Source organism: Sminthopsis crassicaudata, chromosome 2 (assembly GCF_048593235.1).
Source record: "Sminthopsis crassicaudata isolate SCR6 chromosome 2, ASM4859323v1, whole genome shotgun sequence".
NCBI classification, from domain to species: domain Eukaryota; kingdom Metazoa; phylum Chordata; class Mammalia; order Dasyuromorphia; family Dasyuridae; genus Sminthopsis; species Sminthopsis crassicaudata.
In genome coordinates this window covers 594,372,354-594,399,593 of record NC_133618.1, presented here as the reverse complement: position 1 = coordinate 594,399,593, position 27,240 = coordinate 594,372,354, and the positions used below count along the sequence as shown (strand labels likewise).

The window sequence follows — 27,240 nt, the reverse complement described above, 5'->3', positions numbered from 1 at the left end:
TTTTTTGGGAGGGTGGTAATCTTCAATATTTAGCACAGTCTCTGTCACATGGTACCTCATGGTGACTTGTTGACTGGTTTGTCTGACTGCCTCTATTACTTGGGGCAAGTCACTCAGCTGTGGCTTGTGCAGTACTTTGGGCAGTGTTCTAAAACTGTTTCAGATAAGGTGCCACCTACGTTAGACCTATGTGTGATTCTGTTGTTCTAGTGTAGTGTACCCGTGCATTATAGATTATATCAGATTTGTACAACACTCATCAAACAGTTTTTAAAGTTATTATGTTATTAAAAAGCTGGTGAGCTAAAGAATTTATATTCTGTTCTTTGAGAGAAAAGGATAATTGTCTGCCTTTAAGAGGCTTTTTTAAAGTTTATTCTCGGATTATATACTATGTGTCAATTACTAAAAAATAAGTATTTTGTCACTTTTTTCTTTGCCTATCCACCTGACCACAAAAATTAGAAAATGATATTCTTTGGTGAAAAATTAATTGATAAAGGGACACTAAAAATTGAAATCCAGGTTTGGCCAATTTAGAATATTTTCTTTTTTGAAAACCTTACTCTGGTGGCTTTTTGTTTTTATTTGTAAACCAATCTTGACATGATAACTTTTTGAAAAATAAAGCTGAGTCATACAGCACTGGCATTAAAATGCATCATCTTCCCATCCACTGTATAAATTGATGTCAATTTAGAAAGGGATAAAAATCAATGTTCAAAAATTTATTTTTTCTAAATTAAAATATAGCTTCACAGTCAGTTCGAGTAAAGGCTAAAAAGTTAGCCTGTCAGTGTGTAAGAGTACTCAAAGCCAATCTTTTAACACTGGTATCTTTACAAAATTGCTCTCCTTAGGAGAGATGCACGTAAAATTGGAAATGGTTCTACCTGCTTTTGACATTATTGTTGAAGTTAAATGCAGGCTGTCCACTTTCCTCTGCGTAGTTAACACTACTCTTCAGCTCATATAATTGCTATTTAGTTAACTTGTATTAGCACTTCTTGACAATTGCTAAACACTTTTCTTTCTTTTCTTCTTATTCTAGCATTTCAGAAAAAAAGGACTGACTCAGTTATAGGAAATACTTTTTGCCACCATAATTTTCATACTATGATGTAGTTTACATTGTATAAACCCATTATTTAGTATTTTTGAGCCAAACTTTTTGTATTTGCTATAGTGGTACTGTATGTGGAGGAACAGCATGGTTCAATGACTAGGCTCTCAGATCAGGAAGACCTAAGTTTGAATCCTGACTTGTCATTTCCTGGTGTGACACTGCCTCAGGTTATTGTCAGGTTTTCAGTTTAATTACATAAGCAATTACAGCACCTACTGTAGTAGTTTTCTGGGATGCTAAAAAACAAACAACAAACAAAAAACAACTGTACCAGTCCATGTCATCAAGGAATTTACATTCTTTTTTGGAGTACTTAATTTACTTGGGTCTTAAAAGTGTTTTAATAGAAAGCATGTCACATAAAAATGTGGAGTTGTATCTAGAGGAAAAAGAACATCATTCTTGCTATAATATTTCACAGTTACATATCAGAGATTTAGGGTCAAAACGGAACATAGAGGTCAGTCTATTTTATAGCTAAGAAAATTGAATCACAGGCTATTCTGAAGAACCCTTGTATGGGTAACCAGTATTGTTGCATAACTACAGTCAAAAGTTATTATAAAGATACTGAGATAATTTGCTTTAAAAATGACAATTTTTAAATAATTACCTAAGATTTAGATATTGATAGAGTTTAAGCATTCAGATCTTTGATGTCACAAGAAATGGTAATAAACATAGAGTGCTTTAAGGTGCCTTTTATCATTTGATCCTCATAACCCACTGATGAAGTAGTCCCAGGAATACCATTCCCCCTTTATATGAGACTACTCAATGTCTCAAGGAGGTAAAGTCTTATGGTTACAATAAAAATGTAATGTTGGGGATGGTCAGGAAACTTGGGTTTCATGACTCCAAACAAGTTCAGTGGTACTCTGAACACACTCTAGTAAGCTGTCTTTTGTTAAACTTGCTGGCAAAGGAGGAAAAGGGAGGCACTGAATAGGAAAAACAGAACAGATACCAGATACAAGCCAGTATGCAATTACCTTCTCGGACAATCTCTGACTGTGCCACTTAAAGCAACAGTTTAGAGAGGTAGGTCAGACTAGGATCTGGTGGGCTTCTTCTTTGAAGAAGATTAGTAGTCAGCTAAGAGTTGGTAGATAGTCTTGGATAATTGCTTTGGGCACAAATTTTATTCCTTTCTTAGCAGAAATCCTTCCCAAATATTGCTAGGCCTGTCCTTGGCAATAGGTTTCTGCAAGTAGATTTTTTGGTGAGCTTTTTGTGAGTGAAGGATAAGAAAAGAACTTTAGAAATAATAGCTAACTGGGACAGCTGGGTGGTTCGATGGCTAGAGCACTGGATTTGCAATCTGGAAGACCTGAGTTCCAATGCAGTCTCAGAAACTTCCTAGCTGTGTGACCTCCAGCAAGTCACTTAACCTCCAACACTGAGGAAGGAAATGGCAAACTTCTCCAACATCTTTGCCAAGGAAACCCCATGGACAGAGGTCCCATGGATCACACAGAGTTCACTGTGACTGAAACAACACAGGGCAAAAATGACAACTGGCTATCTAATGTGTTATGACTAAAAAAAAGCTTGAGAAACACTTCCTTTTATGCTTCCATGATATCTTTTACATTCACTTGATCATTTGCACTTTAATCACTCTTCTTGCTTTACCCATTCTTCTCTAGAGACAGTTGTTCCAGTTTTCACTCTTCTCCTCTTTGTGTGACTCTGGGTAAGTTAGCCTTTCCAAGGTAGCCATGCCTCCTTTGTGAGGAGGGAGGATAAGAAGACTTAGACCACACATTCTCTGCAGGATTATAAATCAATCATTATACAGAATATAAAAAGCACTATTGCTAGAATCTGAGTTATTGGGGGGGAGGGGAAATGATCACCAACTTGAGGATCACTACATTATTGTTACCTTAGTATCACCAATGGCCAGCCTTCATCTAGCAGTTCAATGATATTCACTGACTCACTGACTGACTTAGTAACTAGAGATAAAACAGTAAATCACATTACTAGCAGAAAGATACTTCTCACCTTCAAGGAACTTACCTTATAATGAAAGCAAATAATACAACATGAAGAAATTCAAACAACCTGAAGAGAAATAAAGTGGTGGTTAGCCTGGGCTCCATCCCCAAAAGGAGGCTCTAGAAGGAGCATCCCAATCAGTGGGAGGGATTGAATGGGTGAGAGATGTGAATTTCAGGGCTGAAGTATGAAGAGATTTCTGAAGCATTGTGAAGTCCAGAATACAGCCTGGTGAGGAACGATCACAGATCTAGTCATTGTACATAATTGTCTATATTGTTCTCCAGTTATCCATCCCATTAAAAAAATGGCCCACTCACTCAAAGAGAATGGTGTCCACAAGATAGTCATTTAATGATTTTCAAGTATAAACTCTCTCTTTATTGATAGTGAAGATAATTATATTATAAGCTTGTTAGATATCTTCCATTAAATTATTCAACACAATTATAGAATAAGAGGCAATATGATAGTTTTGCAGTCAGGAAGAAACACTTAGGACTGAATTCATATTTTACCTCTGACACACATTAGAATGTGTGGTCAACTTACCAGTATTGCAAGGTGACTTTCTATGGCTATAAGTTATAAAATAGTTCCCTATGCCAGTAAAATTAGAGATCTAGTCCCTATTTCCCCCCCATTCTTCAAATCTAATGGATTAAAACAAAAATTCTTGACTATTTCAGACCTCTTCCCCTGAAGCTATACTTAGTAGCCCTGAGCCAGTGACATATTATGGAAAAGGCAGCTGGGTAAGTAGTGACAAAGGTAAATTATCATTACTTCTAAATTATAGTAAGTCCCCATAGTTAGGCATCAAATTTCATTGGCTTAAAAGAAATAATTTTTTAAAAGTTCCTATTTGAGTTGGATTTATCTGAATTTAACTGATAAGTAAAAAGAATGGGGGAAGAGTTAATTGATTTATAAAATTTTGTCACCTTTCAGGTTTAGTTTTGTAGATGAAATTAGACTTTGCTTTGAAAAAAAGAGAAAATGAGAAAAATACTAAAATAGCCTTTTTTAAAAGCTGGTTTGGGATCAGCTTATCAGGATAATGAAGAAAAAGCTTTCTCACAAGGCTTTTTTTATTTGTTTTTAAGAGTAAAAATGAATGACTTCCTCTGTTACATGTCTCTAGTTTTTAGACAGCATAATGTTTTTATTTAATTTTATTTAATGTTTATAAAGCATCTTCTCACCAGATAGTTTATGTCTCAGGGGAACATAAGTATTGGTCATGGCTCCTTCATGTCCATTGATTCTTTAATTATTTTCCTAACTTAATTGAATTCAAGAAGATACAGGTATCATTTATAGAAGCTTTCAAACTTTCCAAAATCCCCACATAAAATACCATTGTTATGAAATAGCTATATTTAGGCTTTCCCTTTATTTCAGGAAAAGTTCTTGCTGGATTATAGATGGCATGTCTATAATAAAACCAAATCATACATATAAAGTTAGGTACTTTAGCATAGAAAAATTTTTTTATCTGTTTTCATATCTAAATAATCATTCTGCTAGCTGACATGTTTATTTTTTAATCTGTATGAACAAAGGGTAAAGATTTAAGAAATAAAGCTTCCTGAATTTGCTTAAGTAGAGCTATTTTGTGCTTAAATTATTCTCATGTCTGTATTTTTAGCATCCTTAAGACAGTTGTCTCAAAATTTGGGTTTTTGTTCAGAATTCTGACCTCAAATTCCCAGAACATTATCACAACAAATAAAACCTTTGATTTTCACGTACCACCTTTTACCTATGTGTTAATTTCTTGGATTAACTCCCCCATTTCCCTTGTTCTAGTGAAATTGATTTATCTCTACCTACACCCACACAGCTCTCAGTAATAAGTCCTGAACTTCACATCCCTACTTGTAATTTCCCATCAGTTGAATTCAGCTTTACCAGCCTTTGATTTTGAACATCCTTTTCCATTTGTTGAACCACATAGATTTTTTAGTTAGGCATTTCCCCTCATCTCCCTTAGCTATATACAAGGTTTCTTGGACTCGATAGTCTGTTTAACAAGAATAAAGGTATTCTTTGCTCTCCACATTCCATACTCCCCTCCCCCTATCTTTTAGAATCATGAGATTTTAAGCTTAAAGAGAACTTTTATTCTTGTGGGATTCTTTCTGTCTCCATTTGGAGTTTTCTTAGAAGAGATAGAGGCATAGTTCACTATTTACTTCTCCAACTCATTTTACTAAAGAGGAAACGGGCAAATAGTGAAGTGACTTCCCCAGAGCCATACCACCAGTATGTGAGGCCACTTTAGAACTCAAGAAAGATGAGTTTTTGACTCCAGGCCTATTGTGCTACCTTGGGGAACTTTAGAAATCATTTAATCTCACCTTATTTTAGAAGATGACAGTCTCACCAAAGTTAAGTAAGGATTAATAGCTTCTGCAAGGTCACAAGTAGGTAATATTCAAAACAAGGCCTTAGGATCATAGGTTTAGTACTAGCAGGGACTTCTTGAGCCAACATCCTTGATTTTCAGATGAAGAAAGAGCTCCAGAAGCTTTAATTGCCTTTCCAAGGAGATGAAGATAGCAAGTGGCTGAACTGGGATCCATCTCCTTTGATACTTAATGCCATGTTCTTTGAACTATAACATGCTGCCTCTCATTCTAGGAAGAAGTAATTGGACAAATAGGAATTCGTTTTGAAAAGTTCCTTGACATTATTAGAAGCTACAGGAAATTTTTGACAGTCTTGTTGGAATGCTTGTCTTTCTTTTCTTTTTCTTTTCTTTTTTTTTTTTTTTTTTTTTTTTTTTTTGGTTGCTTTCTGGCTGGACATGTATCTGTCATATATGGACTTGTAAATTCTGTGGAGTAGTTTGAGGAAGCTATGAGTAGTTTCTAATTTACATTGAAAAACATATTTCAGTGATTTAGAAAGAGTGAAAACTTGGAAAAACATGTGAAAGAAATAATTTCTACCAGCAGAAAGCCAGTTTTGAAAACCTCAGGAGTTGTACAAGTGAAGCTAATTATATATTGTTAGCATTAGTATTATAAAAGAGCTTTTATACAGATGGGGAATTCAAAAGGAAAGCAGGTAAATACTTCAAAATGGAGTTACTCAGGTAACCATGTCTTGCCTAGAGAAAAGTCATCAGGGGATTGGGATTGAAATCAGACTTTGCATAGACTAGGAAGGAAAGACCCAGCATGTGCTGTGTTTTCCTAGTAAAAAAAAGTTGACTGAAGGAACCGTTTAGCCCTCGAGTGTCAGAATTCATGTATAGTTCTGGGTTTCCTTGTTAGGTAATAAGTCTCAGTGAAAGACAACTGTTCTTTGTCAAAAAAGGTAAAAACAATTACCGGCCACACTTTCCATTCTCATTGAATATATTCTGGAGATGATCAATAGCAGAATCCATGTATACAGAAAATTATATGCAAATTAGATATAATTGATTGCTGAATCAGGGTGTCTGGTACTGACAAATAGAAAGTGATCCCCTTTATTTTCTGTCTTCCTCTCTCCACTTTTCTCTTGGTCTGGTGCCTATTGAGGATCGCCTCTTTATCTCGTGAGTTTACTAATTGATTGTTCTATAGCCCTCTTTGCTGACCTTTATATGTTGCCTCAGTTATGCATACATGATCTCCTGTTCTCTGCAGATGACCTAACTGCCTATTTTATTTAGCATATTAAGGCTATTTAGCTTGAACTCTGATTCAGATCCTACCTCAAAGCTACAAAGGACTCTGGGAACATGAAGCTGTCTTCTTACCTATCCTTTAAAACTCAATTCCTGTTTGAGAGAAAAATGTGAAAATGTGATTCTGTTTCTTAGTCAAGGTAAGTAATCCTTTTCTTCCCTCTCTCTGTCCCTTTGTCCACATAGGGTATCAAACTCTTATATACAGATACTCTAAAAAGCTTTTTTTTTTTTTTTTTTTGGCTTTTGGATCTCTGAATCTTCTTAAGATATCTTGGGATTTATGGGCTAGATTTCTTTCTTAAAAACCATGCCTTAAACTAAAACGTCTCTGACTTTTATTGATTGGCCACTTTAGGACCCATGCAAAGCCCCACTTGGTCATTGTTTGAATATTGATTGAATCAGATTGAATATAAATAGTAATCATCTCTACTTTGGCTAGAAACCCTGAGAGTTTTCCCCTCCCAGATTTATTTGGATTTTTTTTTTTTTTTTTTTTTCCTTTTTTGACTAGATGAAAGAGGAAACTCTTTGGCTCAGTTGCTTACCTAACCTAAATCATTGATTGGGTGTGGCCTTAGTGAAACTGAGAACTGTTCAAAGACCTTAGCTTTAAAAGGCCAAGGTACTCCCAGTGCATCTTAGTCTATATGACTCTGGAGGGGAAAGTGAGGCAGGTGACCTTACCCAGCTTCCCTCATTTAAATCCAGTTCACTTACATGTCATGGCATCTCTTCCCTGATGTCATGATGTTTTCTGAGAACAAAGGACAGACAACAATAACTGTCAAACTACTTCAGAGAGTATATTTTATAATTTTTACTTTTACCTCAATATCAACCTTTTTCAATCTGATTTCTATTTCCTACCTGGATGTCCCATTTTATCTAAAACTAAACAGTCACTCCCATGATCCATTTATCTATCCTTAAACCTAACCCCCCAACTCTGTCCCCGGCTATTGCTCCTGTGTCTCTGTTTCTTTGTCTGTGATTCCATTTTCCTGCAAGGCATGCATGTCCTGAACTTAAGAGTTGTCTTTGACTCTTTCTCTCCCCAACTTCAGCCAGTCCTTTAGAGTGAATTCTGAATCAATATTATCTCTTTTCTGTTCTTTTGCAACCATCTTAAATCTGGACCTTATTCTTTCTATCTGGACTATTAAAATCGTTCCCAAACCAGTTTCTATGCCTCCAGTGTCATCTTCTCTATCCTTCATTCTTCTATATTCTTTATAGCACTATATAAATATCAGCTATCATTATTTTTAAGAACATGTAATTGTGTTTGTCACTTTATATGTCAAAACTCAGTGATTACCATTGCTTATAAACTGAAGTCCAAACTCCTTGCTTAGCCAGTTCAGTCTTGCTCTAAGTTAACTTTTTCATTTCAGTCAAATTTCTCCCTAATTCTCCAAATACACTATACAGTTCAGGTAAATAAGGCTACTTTTTATTCCATTCTTTTGAATCTCTGTTTTTTTCTTAACCCTTTTTTAACCCATGCCCAGAATATTCCGGGAAAATACAGAACATTCTTCCTCTCTCCAATTTCTGCTTACTGAAATTCTGTCCTTAAAACCCAATCTAAGTGATAAACTCTAAGCTTTCTCTAATTATCTTAACTAGAAGTACTTCTTGGTTTCTAAACTTATGGTTTCATGCTCTTGTATTCCGATTTGTATTTTGAAAGTTTACTAGACTGTAATGATTTTAAACTCCTTGAGGGCAAGGATTATGGGATATTTTTCTCCCTTATAGTCTCCCAATCCTTGTTTAGTACATTGCATATAGTTAGGTGCTTAACAAATGCATTTTTCCAACTTAAAAGAGTAATAAAAAGTTGTGGGGAGAAGTCAGGAGTCAGGAAGGGAGAAAAGGTGATTACTGACTTCCCTTTACATACATGTTCATTTGAATCAAGATTTAATATTTCCTTAAATCATGTTTCCAATGTTTTTTTTTCCTTTAAGATTAATAATGTACACACAAAAGCAGGTATGTTCAATTCATATTGTTATCTTTGGAATCATTAGTACTAATCTTTCTTTTGAGATTACAAGGTATTAGATTTTTGAGCTGGAAGGGACTTTGAGAGCTTATCCAATACATCCTCTTCATTTACAGAGAGATTTTCAGGTAGAGATGGAGGAAATTAGCTAATATTACTAACTAGAAATTACCAGCTACTAAGTGTTTGCAGTAGGATTGGAACCCAGGTCTTCCTGCCTCTGTGTCCAATTTTTCATCCACTATTCACCTCTCATTCATTTCTCCATTCCCTGCAGGCTGAATTCCCACCTTACCATTTAACTAAAAAGACATATATGGAGGGAAATAAATGTAAAATGCATATAAAGTAATTTCAGATGATATGGTACCATTGCCTGATAAAATTTTTTTGTTGTTCAATTATTTCAGCTTTGTCCAATTCATGACCCTATTTGGGGTTTTCTTGGCAGAGAGGAGACTGGAATGGTTTGCCATTTCCTTCTCTATCTCAAACAAGTTTTATTGACTTGTCCAAGATCACATAACTAGTGTTTGAATTCAAGAACTCAGGAATATGCGTCCTTCCTGACTTCAGGCCTGGTGCTGTATCCAATGTGACACCTAGTTGTCCCTATCATATGCTGAAATAGGAAAGGCTTTATATAGGATGCAACTTTTTTAACTGAGTTATAGAATTCAAGAGGTAGCAGCAAAGAAAGAAAACATTCTAGATTGATCCCAACATATTCCAAAGCATAGGGGTAGGAGTCGGGTTATGATGTAGAATATGTTGTGCAAAAAACAAGAGTTGGGCCAGTTTTGATTAGAATGGAGTACATGGAAGAAAACTTGGAAAGGCAAGCCACAAGTCTGACTACACCTGAAAACTAGATTAGCAAACTAGAAAAATTCATCTTTTCTCTTTGAAGTAAAAAAATAAAAAGCTCCTTGAATTTCTCAAACCAGGCGAGTATCATGTGTAGATCTTTTTTTTAAGGAATATCAACCTTGCAGTTGGGTGGAGAATAGATGGGAGATGAGCTAGATGCTGTCAGTCCATTTAAGAAACTAGTGCAATTACCTAAAATGGAAAGAGTTAATGAAGGCCTTGAGAAGAATAGTTGTAGTTGTAAGTAGAAAAGAAGAGATGATGGGACATGGAAAGAGCTATTGTGGGGGAAAGGTGTATAAGATTTGGGAACTGATGATACGTGGTTAGTAAATGAAAGTGAAGAGTAAAAGATTAACCATGGACCTTGAATCTAGGTCACTTTAGTTCACTGGAACCTTTATTAGAAATAGGAAAGTTGAGAGGAGAGGAGAATAATGATTTCAATTTGAGATATATGGAGTTTGAGTTGCCATGGGGCATTTGTATACCAGGATTCCTAGGTCTATATATTCAACCTTCATTTCTATTTAAAACTCCAGCACCACATTACTAACCATCTACTTAGTATATCTACCTGAATGTCCTGGAAACATCACATAATTGAATCACATTTTAGGTATTGTTGCTTGTGCCTCTACAGCATCTTTCATATCATCTGTCTTCTATCTGTATAGCTCTTCTCATCTTAGTTTAGGCCCTCATTACCTCTTCTTTGGATAATAGCATTTATGTACTATTTGGTACCCTCATTCTTCAGGTCTCTCAAATCCACTTTGTACCTTGTATTCAGTAAACACAGATCTGACTAGGTTATTATTCTCAAATTCCCTGGAATTTAAAGACTTCCATAATATAGTAGTTCATTTCTGCCTTTTTAGTCATCTTTCTTATTATTCTCTTCACAATCTCTATATTAATTGGATCATTCTACTTAGCAGTATTTTCTATGTGACATTAATTCCTGCCACTTCTAGTCCTTTATATAAGTCATCTTCCATGTTTGGAATGCAATCTCTGCTCCTGAAGTTATCTTTTCAAGAATCCCTAGCTTCATTAAAGGCTTCCACAAAAGGCCTTTCACAGACCTTTCCTGATTGTTAGTATCTTTTCCTTCTTGAAATCATTTTGTTTATATATTTAAATTGGTGGGCATATTATGTCTCCCAAGTAGAATGCAAACTCCTTGAGAGTAGGAATGGCTTCTTGTATCTTCATTCTCTATTGAATATATGCCATCCATTATTTATCTTCTATTATGAATGTGAGAGAGGAGCTGGCCAGCAGATAAGAACTATACCATATTATTTTAAGTAAGCCTTTTTAATGCAGAAAATGTTTGAGAGACCAAATAAGGTTTTAATTAGGACTACTTTGTTTATTAGTCTTTTTCCTCCTCCATCTTTTAGGAGGTGGTGACATAAATCTGGTGTTTTCTGTCCTGGAAAGAGGTCATGTTAGCTAGCCTTCAGCTATGATTTGTTTGCCTTTTTATAATTATGATCTTAGTAGTGCTATTGATTCTTAGATTAATGTGTGAATTCACCTATGACAAATGGAAACAAAATAAAGATAACAATCTAACAGTAGTATAGTATGTATAATTAGAGGTTGTAATGTATAGTCTGTATATAACTAATTTTTTTTCAAGTTTTGCTTTAGAGAATTTACTAGTAGTATCTAATAAAAATTGATACAAAAGCAATTTCATTTATTATTTCCTTTTAACTGAATCACTGTTCTGGAAAACTTTATTCTTGAAATTTTTCAGCTAACATTTGTGTTAAAATCATTTGAAACTGGATAATTTTTTTAAATTGCATTTGAGGGTGATTTTTAAAAAGTAGAATTCTGTTAAGATTGAATTTTAAAAATGATAATAATACTAATTAACAGTTCATGGCACTTTAAGGTTTGTAAAACATTTTACATTTTTTATCTCATTTGATCCTCACAACAACTTTGTGAAGTACAAGCTCTTTTTATTCCCTAAAAGTTTACACTTCAGAAAATGTTGGATGAGAGGATAAATGACTTGCCCTGGGTTATACAGGTAAGTCCTTTGAAAAAGGATTTGAACTCAGTTCTTCTAGATTCTTAGTCCAGGAGCATTGATTTATTTAGCTCTTTAAAAGAATGGGTTTTGTTGTTGTTGTTGTTGTTGTTTACTTTTTTTTTTTAATAGTGTAAATACATGCAAAGATGATTTTCAACATTTATCTTTACAAAACCTTGTGTTCCAAATTTTTTTCCCTTCTTCTCCCCTTCCCAAGACAGCAAGCAATCCAATATAGGTTAAACATGTACAATTCTAAACATATTTCCACATTCGTCATGGTATGCAAGAAAAATCAGATCAAGAAAGTAAAAATCACAAGAAAAAAAATCAAGCAAACAACCTGCAACAAAAAGTGGAAATACTATGCTTTAATACACATTCAGTTTTCATAGTTCTTTTTCTGGATACGAATGGCACTTTTCCATCTTAAGTCTATTGGAATTGTCTTCAATCACTATCTTGTTGAAAAAAGCCAAGTCTTATCACAGTTGATCATCAAATAATCTTGTACCATGTTTTCTTTGTTCTGCTTCACTCAGCATTAGTTCATGTAAGTCATTCCTGGTTTTTCTGAAATCAGCCTACTCATTTCTGATAGAACAATATTATCCCATTATGTTCATATACCATAACTTATTTAAAAGTATCCCTAAATATAGAAGTTCACATACATACCACATTTTTATTAGCCTTTAATTTGAAAAAAGTGGACCACTTGTTGATAATTCAAAGTACTTTATATCCATTATCTTATTTCATCTTCACTGTGGTCTTGGGAAGATGGCAAGGTCAGTCTTTTCCACATTTTAAAAATGAGGAAACTGCTATATGTTAACTAACTTATCTAAAATCATAGTGCTAATGTGTGACAGGGCCATCCCTCCAAGCCATGGTGTCAGGCTACCGGTACTAAGGGAAATTAAAGGACTACTTTTGTTAAAGTTAAGATACGTGTCTTTTGTTACACAATCTACAGATATGAAGAATTTATCATTATACCTTTCAATTATAAATTGATAGTTTATTTTTACAGCTAGTTTTCTTTAAAATTTCAGTTGACATGATGCCAAATAACCTTTCACAGAGACTAAATATGCTCACATCTATTTAGATATATACATACTCCTATACATCTCTCCCCCAAACAATAAAATAGACATCCTTGGTGCCTTTCCAAATCTTCTCTTGTTTAGGTTGAGATGGTTCATTGAAGATAATTTGATCAAAAAGTAATTTGATAGTTTGTGCAGATTACTCTGGGCCCACTTATTTTATCTCATAAGTCAAGGCTCATTTGTCTTGCTACAGTAAAGTCTTTTCTCCTCTCACCTTCAGCCCCAATGTTTGTTGCAACGTGTCTCATCCAGAATTCTATTTCTTCAGTTGAAGACAAGCTCTGCTCATTGTCTTTCCACACCCCCCTCCATGCCCTTAATTTAATATAAATTAAATTTATTTAAAAAGTGTAATGGAAAAAATAATAGTTACAATTGGAAATGCATAAGTTTAAATCCCAGTTATTTAAAGCTTTGTATTTAGTCTCAGTTTCTTCATCTGCAAATGAAGATGATTACCGTTGTTTTAACTGCTGCAAAACATGAACTGTTGTTATTAACAAATCCATTGTATCAATATTCATTCTTGAACATTTTCTCTTTATCAAGGCTGAGTTAGTAAAAGGAAACTTACAAAGTGTTGGACTTACACTTCGCCTGGTTCAGTCATCTGATGGATATGGTGGACACGTCGTAATTGAGACCGTGGCCCCAAATTCCCCAGCCGCACTTGCAGATCTTCAGCGGGGGGACAGACTTATAGCCATTGGAGGTAATTTCTGCTATTGCTCTTTACAGTAAACTTAAATGATTTTGACTAGGAAAAACAACTTTTTAAACTAGTGCATGGTTTGATATCCATGGATATGGATATCCAACAATCCAATACTGGATTTATATCCAAAATATTACAACTCCTTTCTCTCTCCCCTTTGCACCTCATCAGCTTTTGACTGCACAGTTCTTTCTTTCCCTGCAGTATCATTTTCTCCCATTCTCTTTCTCCCTGCCCCCAGAGACTCTGGTTCCTTCCCCCAAAATTAACTCCCCTCCTGCCAATAAAGTTAATGGGAATATATCCAATTCTTAATATAAAAATGCTATATAATTACAAGGTATCATAATTGCTATTGCTGCTTGCTGCTATCACTACCCCACTCCCATCACTACTACTATATGGGGGGATAAGGAGAATAAATGGATATAATACTACTTGGCTACAGGCCTTAACTAAATGGCTGACCATGTAGCAAAAGATGCTGTTGAATACAGTGGGATAACATTCACATAGGTTATCTGAGAGTACCATGTGGTCTGTGTATGTTGATAAACATTCATTCATGTTTAAACATTAAACTTTTTTTTTTTTTTTTTTTTTTTTTTTTTTTTTTTTTGTATTTACCAAAACAGTAAAGGAATGCCAATCAATATTGTCTATATTGGAAAGATCAAGTTATCTAATTTAGAAATTATTTCATTTTCCTTATTTATAATCCTATTCAGTGACCATTCTATAAATCATCCTATTGAATTTTTATGTAAGAAAGAATGTTTAGCCCGTATTTTTATATGAAAACATCAGCTAAAGACCTAAAGTATGCAACTTGAGCTTGACAATTAAAAGTTCTTGAGTATAGCTTATTTGAAGATCTCTGGTGACCATATTTTATAGCCTACAACATATGGATCATCAAATCCAGCTCCCTCAATTTATACATGAGAAAACTGAAGTTCAGAGGAATCCAGGAACTTGCCTTTCAAAGTCAGTTACTTGGAAATTTTTTTTTTTTTTTTTTTTTTTTTTCTGACTAGGTGCTGCCTCAGTTGCTATCTAGCCTAAATCACTGACTAGGTATGGTTTCAATCACACTGAGACCTGTTGAAGATCTTAGCTTTTAAAAGGCCAAAATCTCCCACTGCATCCAGGGTCATTTTCAATCGTCCTGATTTATAAGACCCAGATGGCTCTGGAGGGGAAAGTGAGGCAGGTGAGCTGGCACAGCCTCCCTCACTTAAATCCAATTCATGTGCATGTCATGGCATCTCCTCCCTGATGTCATGATAACTCTTTGAAAACGAAGGACAAACAACAAGGTCACAAATGATAGCTGAAATTGAAACCCATTCTGTATTCTCTACTCCCTACATGCTAAATGGGTGCTCTATTCTTGTGGCCTATTCAGAATAGCCCTGAGACATCAGGATAAAACAACAAGCTAAGAGGAAGAAGGTATTACTTTGGTCAAGTACCAAAAGTATACCCAATTTTCAAAAACCTTTCTACCACTTTTCTCTTTCTAAGAAAGATAATAAATTATTTTGCTTAAACAATGGTACTTAGCAGAGTAAGACCTAATGACAAGCAGGAACAAATTGGTCAAGAAAACTACACCTTATTTTAATGTATGTTTTTTTGACTCCAGTAAATTAGTTTTAAAAGTTAAATACAGTCATGATACTTTTGTTTTCCATAGTACCTTATTAATCCTTTTATTTCCAGGTAAATTAGTTTTTATCTCTTCCATAATCCATGAGGTATCCATTGTACCCATTCACAGTGTGGGCTTCTTGTCCTTTTCCCATACTGACTTGAATAAAAAATCTCCTTTCAGATTAAAGTTTATTTAACTACCTTCTCTTAGACTACATAGATGGTAACTTACTATCAGGAGCTCAGTCTTTTGGACTCTATCTTCCCCACCTTGTCCTCTCTCAGCAGTACTAACCCACAGGTCATCTTGCTCTGACTAATACAATATTCAACACTCATAATCCTTCATATCTTCAAATAAGGGAATGTTTTCCCATCTCTTCAAGGAACAGTCTTGGTCATTACAATTATATATTCAGTTTCTTCTTTTTTTGTTGTTCTTTATTGTAGTCATTGTCTATATGTTGCTTGTTCAGTTCTGTTTACTCTATTAGTTTATATGCTATCTCATGTTTTTCTCAATGCTTCATGTTAATTATTTCTTATACATATACCATTTTTTAATGCACCGCAATTTATTTACCAATTTATCATGGCACCTACTTGGTATCCAATTCTTTGTTACTCCTAAAAGCTCTGATATAGATCCTTTCTTGTTTGTGACACATTTCTTTCTGTCTTTGACCTCCTGTTCATCCCCAGTGGGATCATTGGGTCAGTTTCATCACATTTTTAAGGCATAATTCCAATTTCTGTTTTTAGAAGAGACCTGTGATTTCCTTAGCATAACCAGTTACCAAAGATTCTGCTCTTCCAATTACAGTTTTAGAGCATTGTCTGAGGTACTGGGAGCTTAAGTGACTTGTGGAGGGCCACATAACTAGCATCTGTCAGAGGTAAGATTTGAACTTAAGCCTCTCAGATTCAGTGGCCAGATCTCCTATTCCATCCAACTCTCTATTTCACGCTTCTTTCTAAAATGATCACACCAATTCATTGCTCTACCATACTGGATTAGTGTGCTTATCTTCCCACAGCCTCTTCAATACTGACTCTCAACCATCTTTTGTGATGTTTATCAGTATTCTGAATGTTGGATAAAACCTCAAGAGATATTTTGATTTGCTGTTTTCTTATTACTAGTGATGTAAAGCAATCTTTTATATGGTGTATAATAAATAGTGTGTAATTTTTTTTTTTTGATAACTTTTTGTTTACATCCTTTGATCACTTATCCCTTTTTCTCAATTCCAATTTAACTAGTAAAATAATTCTGAGTGTTTTTTTTTGTTTTGTTTTGTTTTGTTCTTTTGTTTTTGTTTTTTTTTTTGGTTTGAAAGAGTATAAATTCTCAACTATTGACTTATTGGTATTTGGCATGGCACTCAGTTTTATGATTTCAAAAAAATCTACTCCAAAGCCAATTAAGTTTTTTTTATTATTATTATTATTATCCCAGCCTATGAATCCCTCCATCAGTGCAAGTAGTCAAAATTTGACTATAGCATTTACAACAGATTTAAATGATTATTGTGGCAATAATTTACTGTATTTTTTGTTTATTTGTTTGTTTTTATTTTATAGGAGTTAAAATCACATCTACAATCCAAGTGTTAAAGCTCATCAAGCAAGCAGGTGACAGAGTGATGGTGTATTATGAAAGGCCTGTTGGTCAGAGTAATCAAGGGCCAATACTACAGGATAGTTTTACACAATTGGAAGATAGTGCATTTCTGGGAAACACAAGTCAAACAAATTTTGAAGAGGACATAACTGGCCTTTTAGTGGATATTGATAACAAAGATTTAGATTTAGAATTTGAAGATTTGGCATGTGATATCAAGATACAAAATGAGTCCAGAGATGAGATTCCATCACTGAGTCAGAGTCCCAAGCGCAATTCAATACATAATCTTAAGCCTTATGGACCTGCCTCACCACTCGTAAATCGAAAATCAGTAAGTTATGTAGCACCACGAAATTCTGTAAACAAAGATTCAGCCAAAGCAGTGACAACTAAGGTTGCTGAAGTTTCAGACCAAGGACAACAGTTAACAAAAACATCCCAAACAAATCTTTTGAAGCCACCTGTGCCACCAAGGCCACAAATGAAACCTGTACCATCTACTGATACTCAAAGCCAAGCAGAAACTGATACAACTGTTGAAAAAACAGAGAAATCAGTTTCTCTTCCTCAAACAGAAAAATCCTCAGAAAAGGTAGTAACAAATATTAATCAAACAGAAGATACATCTTTGTCAAAGCCAAATGTGGCAAAGCAAGAAGTGGCAAAAGACTTAATTTCAGAAAGTGCTAATAAGGACAGTGCAGATGACCAAACATGGGAATCAGCAGAAATTCCTTATCATCATAGAGTAGGTAAATGGACAAGAGTGAAGGGAACTTGTATATTTAACATAGAAGGCTCTCATAGGTACTTGAATATTGCGTTGTGGTGTAGAGATCCTTTCAAGGTGGGCAGTCTTATCTGCTTAGGGCATATTAGTATAAAACTTGAAGAGATTGCTTTAGGGTGTTTAGCTACTTCAAACTTAGAATATCTCACAAAATTCAGATTAAATGCTCCGAAACCAAAAGCTATGGTTACTAGAACTGCATTGCGAAATATCAGTGTGCAAAAAGGGTTCAATGAAAAATTTTGCTTTGGTGATATTACTATACATTTCAAGTATTTGAAGGAAGGAGAACAGGAACAATACATGAATCTTATGGAGAAGGAAAAAGAAAGCAATGTGATAGAGGACATCCCTCCCCCTAATAAAGAGGAGTATTTTGTTGGACAGATGAATTTGACAGAAAATAAACATAGTTTCCAAGATACTCAGTTTCAGAATCCAACATGGTGTGACTACTGTAAGAAGAAAGTTTGGACTAAGGCCGCTTCCCAGTGCATGTTTTGTGCTTATGTTTGCCACAAAAAATGTCAAGAAAAATGCTTTGCTGAAACACCACTTTGTGTAGGACCTGAAAAGCGAGTGGACCGAATCTTGAAAAACTTACGCATAGAAGGACAAGAAAATATTCTAGGAATGCCTTCTAACAAATCAGGTGGTAAAAGTACAGGTATAACAAGACATTTATGGAACACTAGCTCTCGGATCTTAAACTTGCGTCAAGGCACTAGAAGAAGCCAAGCTGAACAGATTGCTGAATTGGCAGAACCCTCACCCAAGCCAACACCAAATACTTCTGATAATGAAGGCAGTGATTCAGAGGCTGGTGTTCCAAGCCCTTCCAGACGGCGAAACATTGCAGGAATCAAATTGGCAAGGAGAGAAGGAGGACTCGATGACAGTGTCTTCATTGCAGTTAAAGAAATTGGTCGTGACCTTTATAGGGGTTTGCCTAATGAGGAAAGATTCCAGAAGCTAGAATTCATGTTAGATAAATTGCAGAATGAAATTGATCAGGAGCTGGAACACAACAATTCAATTGTCAGGGAAGAGAAAGAGGCAACTGATTCAAAGAAAAAAACACTTCTTTCAACCGCTTTGACTAAATCAGGTGAAAGACTACAAGCTCTAACACTTCTTATGATACACTACAGAGCAGGTATTGAAGATCTAGAACTAGAAACTCTATCTTTATATCAAACCAAAAAAGTGACTACAGAAGATACAGAAGAAGAACTCGATAATGAAATATGCGAACTAATGGAGGCTCAACCTTTTGACAGTCTGTCAGAGGAAATATTTGACCAACCTGAACCTCTGTAGCAAACTGCCTATTTAACCTTCTAAACAATTGCAGGAAAGAAATTATACTTACTAAAATACATCAGATACACCCCCATTTAAACCCCCCTTATAATATGTATGGCCTGCTTCTCCACATTTATTTGCCCATCTTAAGAGAAAAAAAAAAAAAAAGGAAAAAGAAAAAAAAGTTGCTTTTTTTTTTTTCCAGCAGAAAGTATGATCATTTGACTTAGCTAACTTGGTTGATTTGGATTGTATTATAACATGCTTTTGGGGTTAATACTGGGAATTTATTTTTACTAATTTATTTTTAATTTATTTCTATTAATGGAAATTAACATTTAATGTTGTTTTCTTTTCTTGCTTTTGAATTAGTGTTAAATAGTATTATACTGTCAAAAATTCTTAAAATTGTTTTAATTTACATCATGGTGATAGTTATGAACTTTGCTGCATGCCCAAACTGACAATACAGCAATCATTGAGGAAACAGGTTTTGAAATGTTTGATCATGTTGCATTGATTTTTGTCTCAAATTGGTTGTAGGATGTTTTCTTGGCAGGGGTGGGTAGGGGAACAATGGGTTATATTTGTTGAAAGTGGGTTTGGATTGGGGGTTTTTGGGGAGGAAGAGGGCAGCCAAAAATTACATGAAAGCAAGTACTGTGGCTTTTATTTTGTCTATGATGGTTTAGTAAAAATGTTACATATGATGATGCTTGCTTTCTATGCTTTTGTTTAAAAAAATGTTCATTTCAAAAGTTGCTCAATTGAATTCTGGAAGTGTTAAGACCCAATTCAGTGCCTCTTTTGAAGAGCTTGCACTGTTGAAATACAGAAAGCAACAGATATAGTTTGCTGTATTGAGTTAAGAAATTCTAGCCAGACCACTTAACATATTTTTGCCTGCAAATTTAAGAATTTTAAAATTATAAAAAATATAACCAGTAGATCCTTGGTATTTAACCTTTGGTGTATCCGCTAAAAAAGCATTTAAAATTCTAAACATTTAGACACTTAAAAATACTTATCCTGCGGAAATATATGAAAGGATATCAAATTTCAGAAGATTGTAAAGCAGTTGGGTTGGTAATTGTGTTTTGTTTTAGAAACAGGTTTGTATTGATGATAAGAGCATTGTATAAAAATGTTTGATTCATTGTTTGTCTCCCTTATTACAAATTTGCTTTTAGACCAGTGGAATGGGTGTTTTCATTCAGAATGAATGAAAACTTTTAGGTAATATAGAGACAGATAAAAAGGGGGCCACTTTCAAAAAACATAAATCTGAGATGATCCTGGATTCAGATTATCCATTCTTACTATCATGTAATTAATGAGAGATGTATTATATTCTCGCTCTTTCTCTCTTCCTTTTCCTCCCTACCTTTCCCTTTCTCTCTCTTAAAATATTTTGAATATTTTAGCTTTTTGCATACCTAGAAATTATATGCATATTTTATTTCCTGTCAATAGGTACTTTATAAAAGAATTGTTTTTTAGGGCATATTGAAAATTAAACCAAGTATAAAGCAGGTTAATAATTTACAAATAGTTTATTTATGATAGCTTAAGTATGGAGGAAATTGGGCATGGCCTAATGGAAAATCACTGGCAGAGAAGTTGAAATCTGAGTTTTCGTCCAATTATTTCAACTAGTAAGTTCTGTGACCTTAGGCAAGTCACATAAGCTTTCTGTGCCTCAGTTTTCCCATCTGTAAAATGGGTTTATAAAACCCATCTACCTCACAGGATTGTTGTGAGGAAAATTTTGTGTTTAGAAGAATATTTAAAAGTAAAGTATACAAATGCAAGATGGTTATTGTTAACCTAAGGCAGAAATCTGGGGGAGGGAATTTATAGACTGCTACTTTGCTCTCACAGTGAACAATTGGTACCATTCACAAAATTTTTAATAATTGCAAGGTGTTTAGGGCAAGAAATTCTTTGTTAGCCAATTGTGTGGAAAAAAATCCCAATTTTTTTAAAAGTCCTGTTCTTTAAAAAAATAAATTGCAGAAACAAATTTTCTTAAAAGGTCACATATAACATAAATTACTCAGTAATTCATTTAAAATGAAATTTTATCCTACATAGTTAGCAAGTTTGGGGTTTATATAGTTTAAAATCACTGATAACCAAGAAGGTTGTGGGTCTTTTTAGTGACTGATTATTGTAATACTAAAAGCTTCATCAGATCTCTGCCTGCTTTAAGAGAGCTCTAGGAATAACAGAAAACTTTGGATTCCCTGAAAATATATTCAGGTTTTGAAAGTATTTAATCATTTAGAATGGTGACTATGGAAAGCCTCAATAAAACCTTATTTATATAATGCTGCTTATGATAGGTGTAAGATATAGATTCAATGTAGTTGAATTTTTTTTAATATACACTGGATAAAGGGGACTGTTGTTATATAGAAGAGAAGAGGGTAAAGCAACAATCCAGTTAATCTATCATATAATACAAGGCTCCAGAGGGAAAACTTATAATACATTACATTACTGATGTGTAATCTTTGCTGCTGTGCTATGTTATCTATAGCTAAAAATAATAATAATAAAGACTACCACAGAAAACAAGAATATTTTAATTTCGTGACATCTAGAGAGTTGGTAGGTGTTACATATTTCAGAGATCGCTTCTTACTAAAATTTTATCATGAAAACAAGCATTTCTTTGTTTCTTTAAATAAAGCTATCATTTTTAAGCTGCTTAAGTTTTTTTTTTTTTTGTTTTTGTTTTTTAATATGTACAATATATTACTATCTAAATCCGGAAATACTGGAGGATTTATGTATACCTCCACTATATACAAGTGAGGAGAATATTTAGCTTAATTTTTCTAAGGTATTATTTAATCCAAGTAACAACAATGAAATTTTAACTACATTTTCAGATAAATCACATTATCTTTGGATTCAAAGCTTTTGTAATTTAATTGTTCATTTGCTTGGCTTCCAAATACTAATTTTGCATAGTATTTATATTCCTTAACTCTACTTGAGGTGTGTAAATAGGCTCCTGTGGTTCCAAGATAAAAACATTTTACAGCAGAGGACGGACTCCTCTAAGTACTGGATATTTGGCTACAAATAATCTGGATTTTATTTTTTTCCTTTCTATTCTGAATGTTAGTATCTAAAGAATTTATCCAAAAGATCTCAAAAGCTTTGTGTCATTCTGCCTAGCCCTAATGTTCATTTTTAATGTTATTATATCATGATAATCATAAGAAATGTCCTATTCCTAATTAAAACCTATTGCCATCTCCCCCTCAGATTAGCATTCCCCTTTATTAAAAGATAGTATGATCACAAAATCATTTAACAACTAATAAATGTTTTCTACCAGGTCTGTATTGACAACAATCCTTCAATATGGTCAGATGAGTAACTGTCCTTTGCTTCAACTTTTGCCTTTATTGTGCTGCTTATTAACTGGATCAAATTTTAATGATCAGACTGTATAAAACCTAAAATAATGAAGTAAACCAAAAACACCCACATGCAGGAGAGATCCCAGAAGGAAATATGATGAAGTTACTCATTAAAAAAAATCTTCAGTTGTTTCAGTATCCAAAACAAATACAAACAAGCATGATATGGAATTCAGAGCCCATTTATTTCTTGTTGAATGAAACATGAATTTCACATGTATACTTGTCCCTCAAAAGACACATGCTCTACTGCCTCAATGTAAGCTTCTTGTACTTTGGTTAACATGATTTTTTTTAATCAGTTACAGTCATGATAGCTATTTTTGTTCCAAATAGAGTCAGAGGGAGAGAAATATTTTGTTTAATTAACATGGATATGTTATGCTTAAATGTGTATTTGGTGCAGTTTTGTTTTGTTTTGATAAACAATTAGAATCATGGGGGGTAAATTTTAGGTCTTAACCTGAAATAGAATTATTTTAAATTAACTGAATTCTTTTGCTTTCTTAGTTGAAAATTTTCATATTCTCAAATGACCATCTTCTGCCCCTAGTAGACCTGTTTTGTTAAGAAAAGTATCATTCCTTGTCTTTGTGCTGCTTTTTACATAATCTATGAAAGTTTATGGGTTTTTTTGATCCATTCTTTGCCATTTACACATGTACAGTTAGAGAGTTTATGATGACCTTTTGTTTTAGCCCTAACTAAAGTTTGCCAGGGCTATCTTATACAATATCAGAAATGACATGGATAGCCCTTTGGCAGTGCGTACTTGGATTGAAACTGAACTTTTAGTTTATGGAACCACCTTTATAAGATCTCCATAAGAAATATGGCAATGAGTGTAATTGCCCATCTACAGAATAAGAAATGATGAGATCAGACTTAAATTTTTATTTTTAACTACTTGCCCTTTGATATGTCTCTACCACATGTTTTATAGCAATCCATAATTTAAGATTTGGATATTTTTGTTTTTATAATCACAAAACTATAAAATTTCCCACCACCCTCATTTCAGATGTATACCATAACATTGTTATACAGTGCTCTAAATACATTTTGCACATTTTACAAAACCTTATGTAAACAAGTCTCCACTGCTACACAAAATGTGCTGTTACTTTGAAAAAAAGGCACATAATTGAGTTCACACATGAAATTCCACATTACACTACATGAAATGAATGTCAATACTTGTTGAATCTTATTAGACAGCTTGGTTTTGTTTCTTACAGTTGTGTGAATGGATATATGACTAGAATCTAATCTGCACCTAATTGTGCTTGCTTCATTACAATGGAGTTTTGGATATAGATCATTTCTATTTTTATTTCACCTTCATTTTAAATTACTTCGGTTTTCCCCCCAAAAAAACAAATCAGTAATGTAAACATTTCTGTGTATATAGAAATTACTAAAGTTATAAGCAACCCAAGATTTAACATCCTGCTGCTACAAGACAGTATTATTCTAAAGAGATTGAAGATATCTGAGATTTTGGCTAGTTTTGAAGTTGTTGTTAGGGTTTTTTTTTTTTGTTTTTTTTGTTTTTTTTTTTTTTTTTTGGTTTTTGTTTTTGTTTTTGTTTTGTTTTTAAGTATTTTGGACCAAAAATTCATCGGTCAGTGCATGGATGAACAATCTGAACTGTGTAAGTTGAGTACATACATAACAATACCCTCCATGAAGTCTTTATCCAACAAAAGTTCAATAAGCATTAACAGAAGTTTTTAAATGCCAGTGTATGTTTGCTGATTTTTTTTTTTTTTGCGCCTCTAACAATTTTTTAGTTGTCTTATGATTACCATCAAAATCTTACTGAATAAAAAACTTTACCTTAATACCTCTTTCTCCAAATGCTAGTTACATAAGAAAGTAATGACAATGTCACTTCACATATATGCCCAAAAAGTGATTCACAAGTTCTGGTAACAACCTTAGCTTCAAAAATGACATATAAATAATTTTCACTTTATTTTCCCCAACCAGTTTTTAACTTGTATGTGTATATTACAAGTTCGAGTATAATTCAGCACTCACTATCATTTAGGGTATCTTTTTGGAATAATTGTTGGATTGGTTCTATTCTTTGGCCATTGAATAGTTTTTGCAACTAGATAATGTGCCATATGTTCATACACATTGTCAATAATGGTTCAGAAAAAATAGAGAATTTTTTTCTAAGTGTTCAGGAATGTAAGTTTAAAAAATTAGACTTGAATCAACTTTACAGATTTATACTACAGCTTAATAAAAATATATTGTGTAATATTTAATAAAATTAAATACATAAAATAAACTTCTCAACATTATACAAACCCCTAGAAAATCATCTTCTTTATAAGGCTGTTAGCAATCTTTCATAACATTGGGAGGGAAATGTATTTAACCTTTGGTTTCTTTACTACACCATTAGCATACAGTACAACTAAAATTTTTTTTTGATGAGCTGTTTCACAGGAAACACTGCTTTGTATACCACAGAATGTTTATTATGGCTTTTGAAGTTGTCAGTCACTTTCAGATTCTTCATCATCCACTGTAGGATATGACTGAATGTTGTTCTGTGTGTACATTTTTGTTTTTATTGGGCAGTTATGATCCATGAGTATTGCCTAAAAAAAGTATGTAGTGTTAATTTTGGGGGTTACTTTGTTCTGTAGACCAGTTTTTGCTATTTTAATTATGATTTTTACAAGTACTTCACATTTGCAAATTATTTTTAGTAACCAGCTAGATAGTGGCTCTAGCAGTCAGTGAATGCTCAAATCAAGGATGTGCCCTAAATAATAGCATTCATTTAGACTTTTAAGGTTGTAATGCACTGATATTAACTCAGTTGTTCCTCATGATAGTCTGTGAGATTACATGATATCCCCATTTTTATTGGAAAGGAAACTAATGATTAGGTGAGACAGGATTCAAATTTGTCTTCCTTATCCCTAGTCTAATGCTCTAATAAGTGCACTCCAAAAGTAGTTCAAAGACTAGACAAGTTTCTTGAGCCAGAAAAAGCTTTTCATATGACTCATCAAGATGAGGGTTGATGGTCAACAACTCAATAAAACAGTAAGATAACTTAGCAATATGAGTTAAGGTAAGTAGATGTGTTTACTTAGAATGGTAGAATTAGAGAAGCAACTAGGTGATGCAATCAGTAGATTCATTTTGAGTTCAATTTGGGCCTCAGGCACCAGCTATGTGACCCTGAACAAGTCTCAGCCTGTTTGCCTTAAATCACTGGAGAAGGAAATGACAAACCTCTCCTGTATCTTTGTCAAAAAAAAAAAAAAAAATTGTTATGAAGTCAGAAATGATTGAACAGCCATCATGAAATGTGAAATCTTGGAGGAAACCAAAGTCCAAAAAGGGCAGTGATTTGCTGCTTTAAATACACACTGAATGTTAGCAAGATGACTTGTGATTTTGTAAGTCCAGCATGGCATAGTAATTTTAGTGCTGGTCTTCAAGTTAGATCTTAGGTTGGATACTGCCTCAAACAATCATTCATGAGCATGTCACTCATCTAATCAGCTTCAGTTTACTTCTCTGTAAAATGGGAATAATAGTAACTTTCACAGGGTCACTGTGAGGATCAAATGAGAAAATAAATTTAAAGCATTTCACAGTGTGACAGAGGAGATCCTTAATGACAACCCAGAAATTTCTGGAGGCTAGTTTCCATCACACTGCCAATTTCCGGCTGTAGATGACTAACCTGCATATCCAGCTACCATATATTGGGACCATTACCATTTTTATTTTTCATTCCACCTGTGATTTCCTTAATGCTAGCTACTAGTGGTATGGAAACTTTCCCCATCAAGCAATTCATCTGTAACTTAGCTGTAAGAAGTTATCCAGGGGAATTGAGAGGCTCTTAGAGGTCACATGGATTGCATTTGCCAGGCAGAGCGAGTCCAGGTCTTTCTGACTCCAGAAAGCCAGGGCTATGTCTGCTATGCCCCATTTTCTCATGGAGGGCCAATATCATATTTCATTTTTTTTAAAAATAGATTTTTGGAGGCAGAAGACAATAACATCAAAGGGGGAGGGGGAGAAATGGCATTAGTGTTCCCAAAAAGCCCTTTTCAGTTTAATCTGTCAAAAATCTAAATAAATGCTTAGCAAGACTGGAGGTGTGCCACTTACTGCCCATAATTGGATCTAGTATAATAGCTTTGGGTCCACACTCAACAGCTGCTAACTTGCATCTCGGCAGGAAGGGATGGAGTAGAGAATGACAGGAAATAATGATCTTGGGCAATGAGGAGGAGACGGCAGTGCCACAGAAAAATTGATTATTAAAACACTTGAAAAAATCCAATGTCAAATTTAGATGTTCAGGATTAAAATGAATCGTTACAAAATCTAAGAGAAAGAATACAGGAAGAATAATTGCTACCATGCACATAGTGCCGTAAGGTTTGTTGATGGTAGCTGGCAGTGTGGTAGAAAGCACTAGCCTCCGTTCCCGAGTTCTTGTCATTAAACATTAAGTGCTTTGTATATGCCAGATATTGTGCTAAGTGCATAAAGATCTTCCCCTGCAAAAAACACACAAAACCTATCCATGCCCTCAAAGTCTTTTGTGAAGGAACAAAAAGAATTTAAATAATATACACATGGAAACCATTTCCAAGTCTTCCCTTTTTACTTTCAGAACAAGTCTACTTATTCAGCTTTACCTGCTAAGAAGTAGTTGGTTGTTTTTTCTTTATATGAGGATGAAAACTGTATCCTACTTTTTATTCAATGCTCCTACTACTGAGGTCTAAATGACATTCTTGTGGGATACAAGTGATTGAATAATTGGGAACTGTTCCGGTAA

The 27,240-nt window shown here is 34.1% G+C and overlaps 2 protein-coding genes across 3 annotated transcripts in view; one reads left to right on the top strand and one right to left on the bottom strand.

Annotated features, from left to right (window-relative positions):
* The window catches only part of PDZD8 (PDZ domain containing 8), a 79,591-nt gene extending 60,420 nt beyond the window's left edge, over positions 1 to 19,171 (top strand). The window contains exons 4-6 of one of the 2 annotated variants that reach the window (XM_074295711.1): positions 3,820 to 3,885; positions 13,426 to 13,588; positions 16,832 to 19,171. In XM_074295711.1, coding sequence (XP_074151812.1) covers positions 3,820 to 3,885; positions 13,426 to 13,588; positions 16,832 to 18,984 — 2,382 coding nt within the window. In that variant the 3' untranslated portion in view covers positions 18,985 to 19,171. The remainder of the gene's footprint in view (positions 1 to 3,819; positions 3,886 to 13,425; positions 13,589 to 16,831) is intronic. The other variant, XM_074295712.1, reaches the window with a different exon arrangement.
* Positions 19,172 to 23,998: 4,827 nt separating this feature from the next.
* The window catches only part of SLC18A2 (solute carrier family 18 member A2), a 42,129-nt gene continuing 38,887 nt past the window's right edge, over positions 23,999 to 27,240 (bottom strand). The window contains exon 16 of the mRNA XM_074295713.1: positions 23,999 to 25,024. Coding sequence (XP_074151814.1) covers positions 24,920 to 25,024 — 105 coding nt within the window. The 3' untranslated portion in view covers positions 23,999 to 24,919. The remainder of the gene's footprint in view (positions 25,025 to 27,240) is intronic.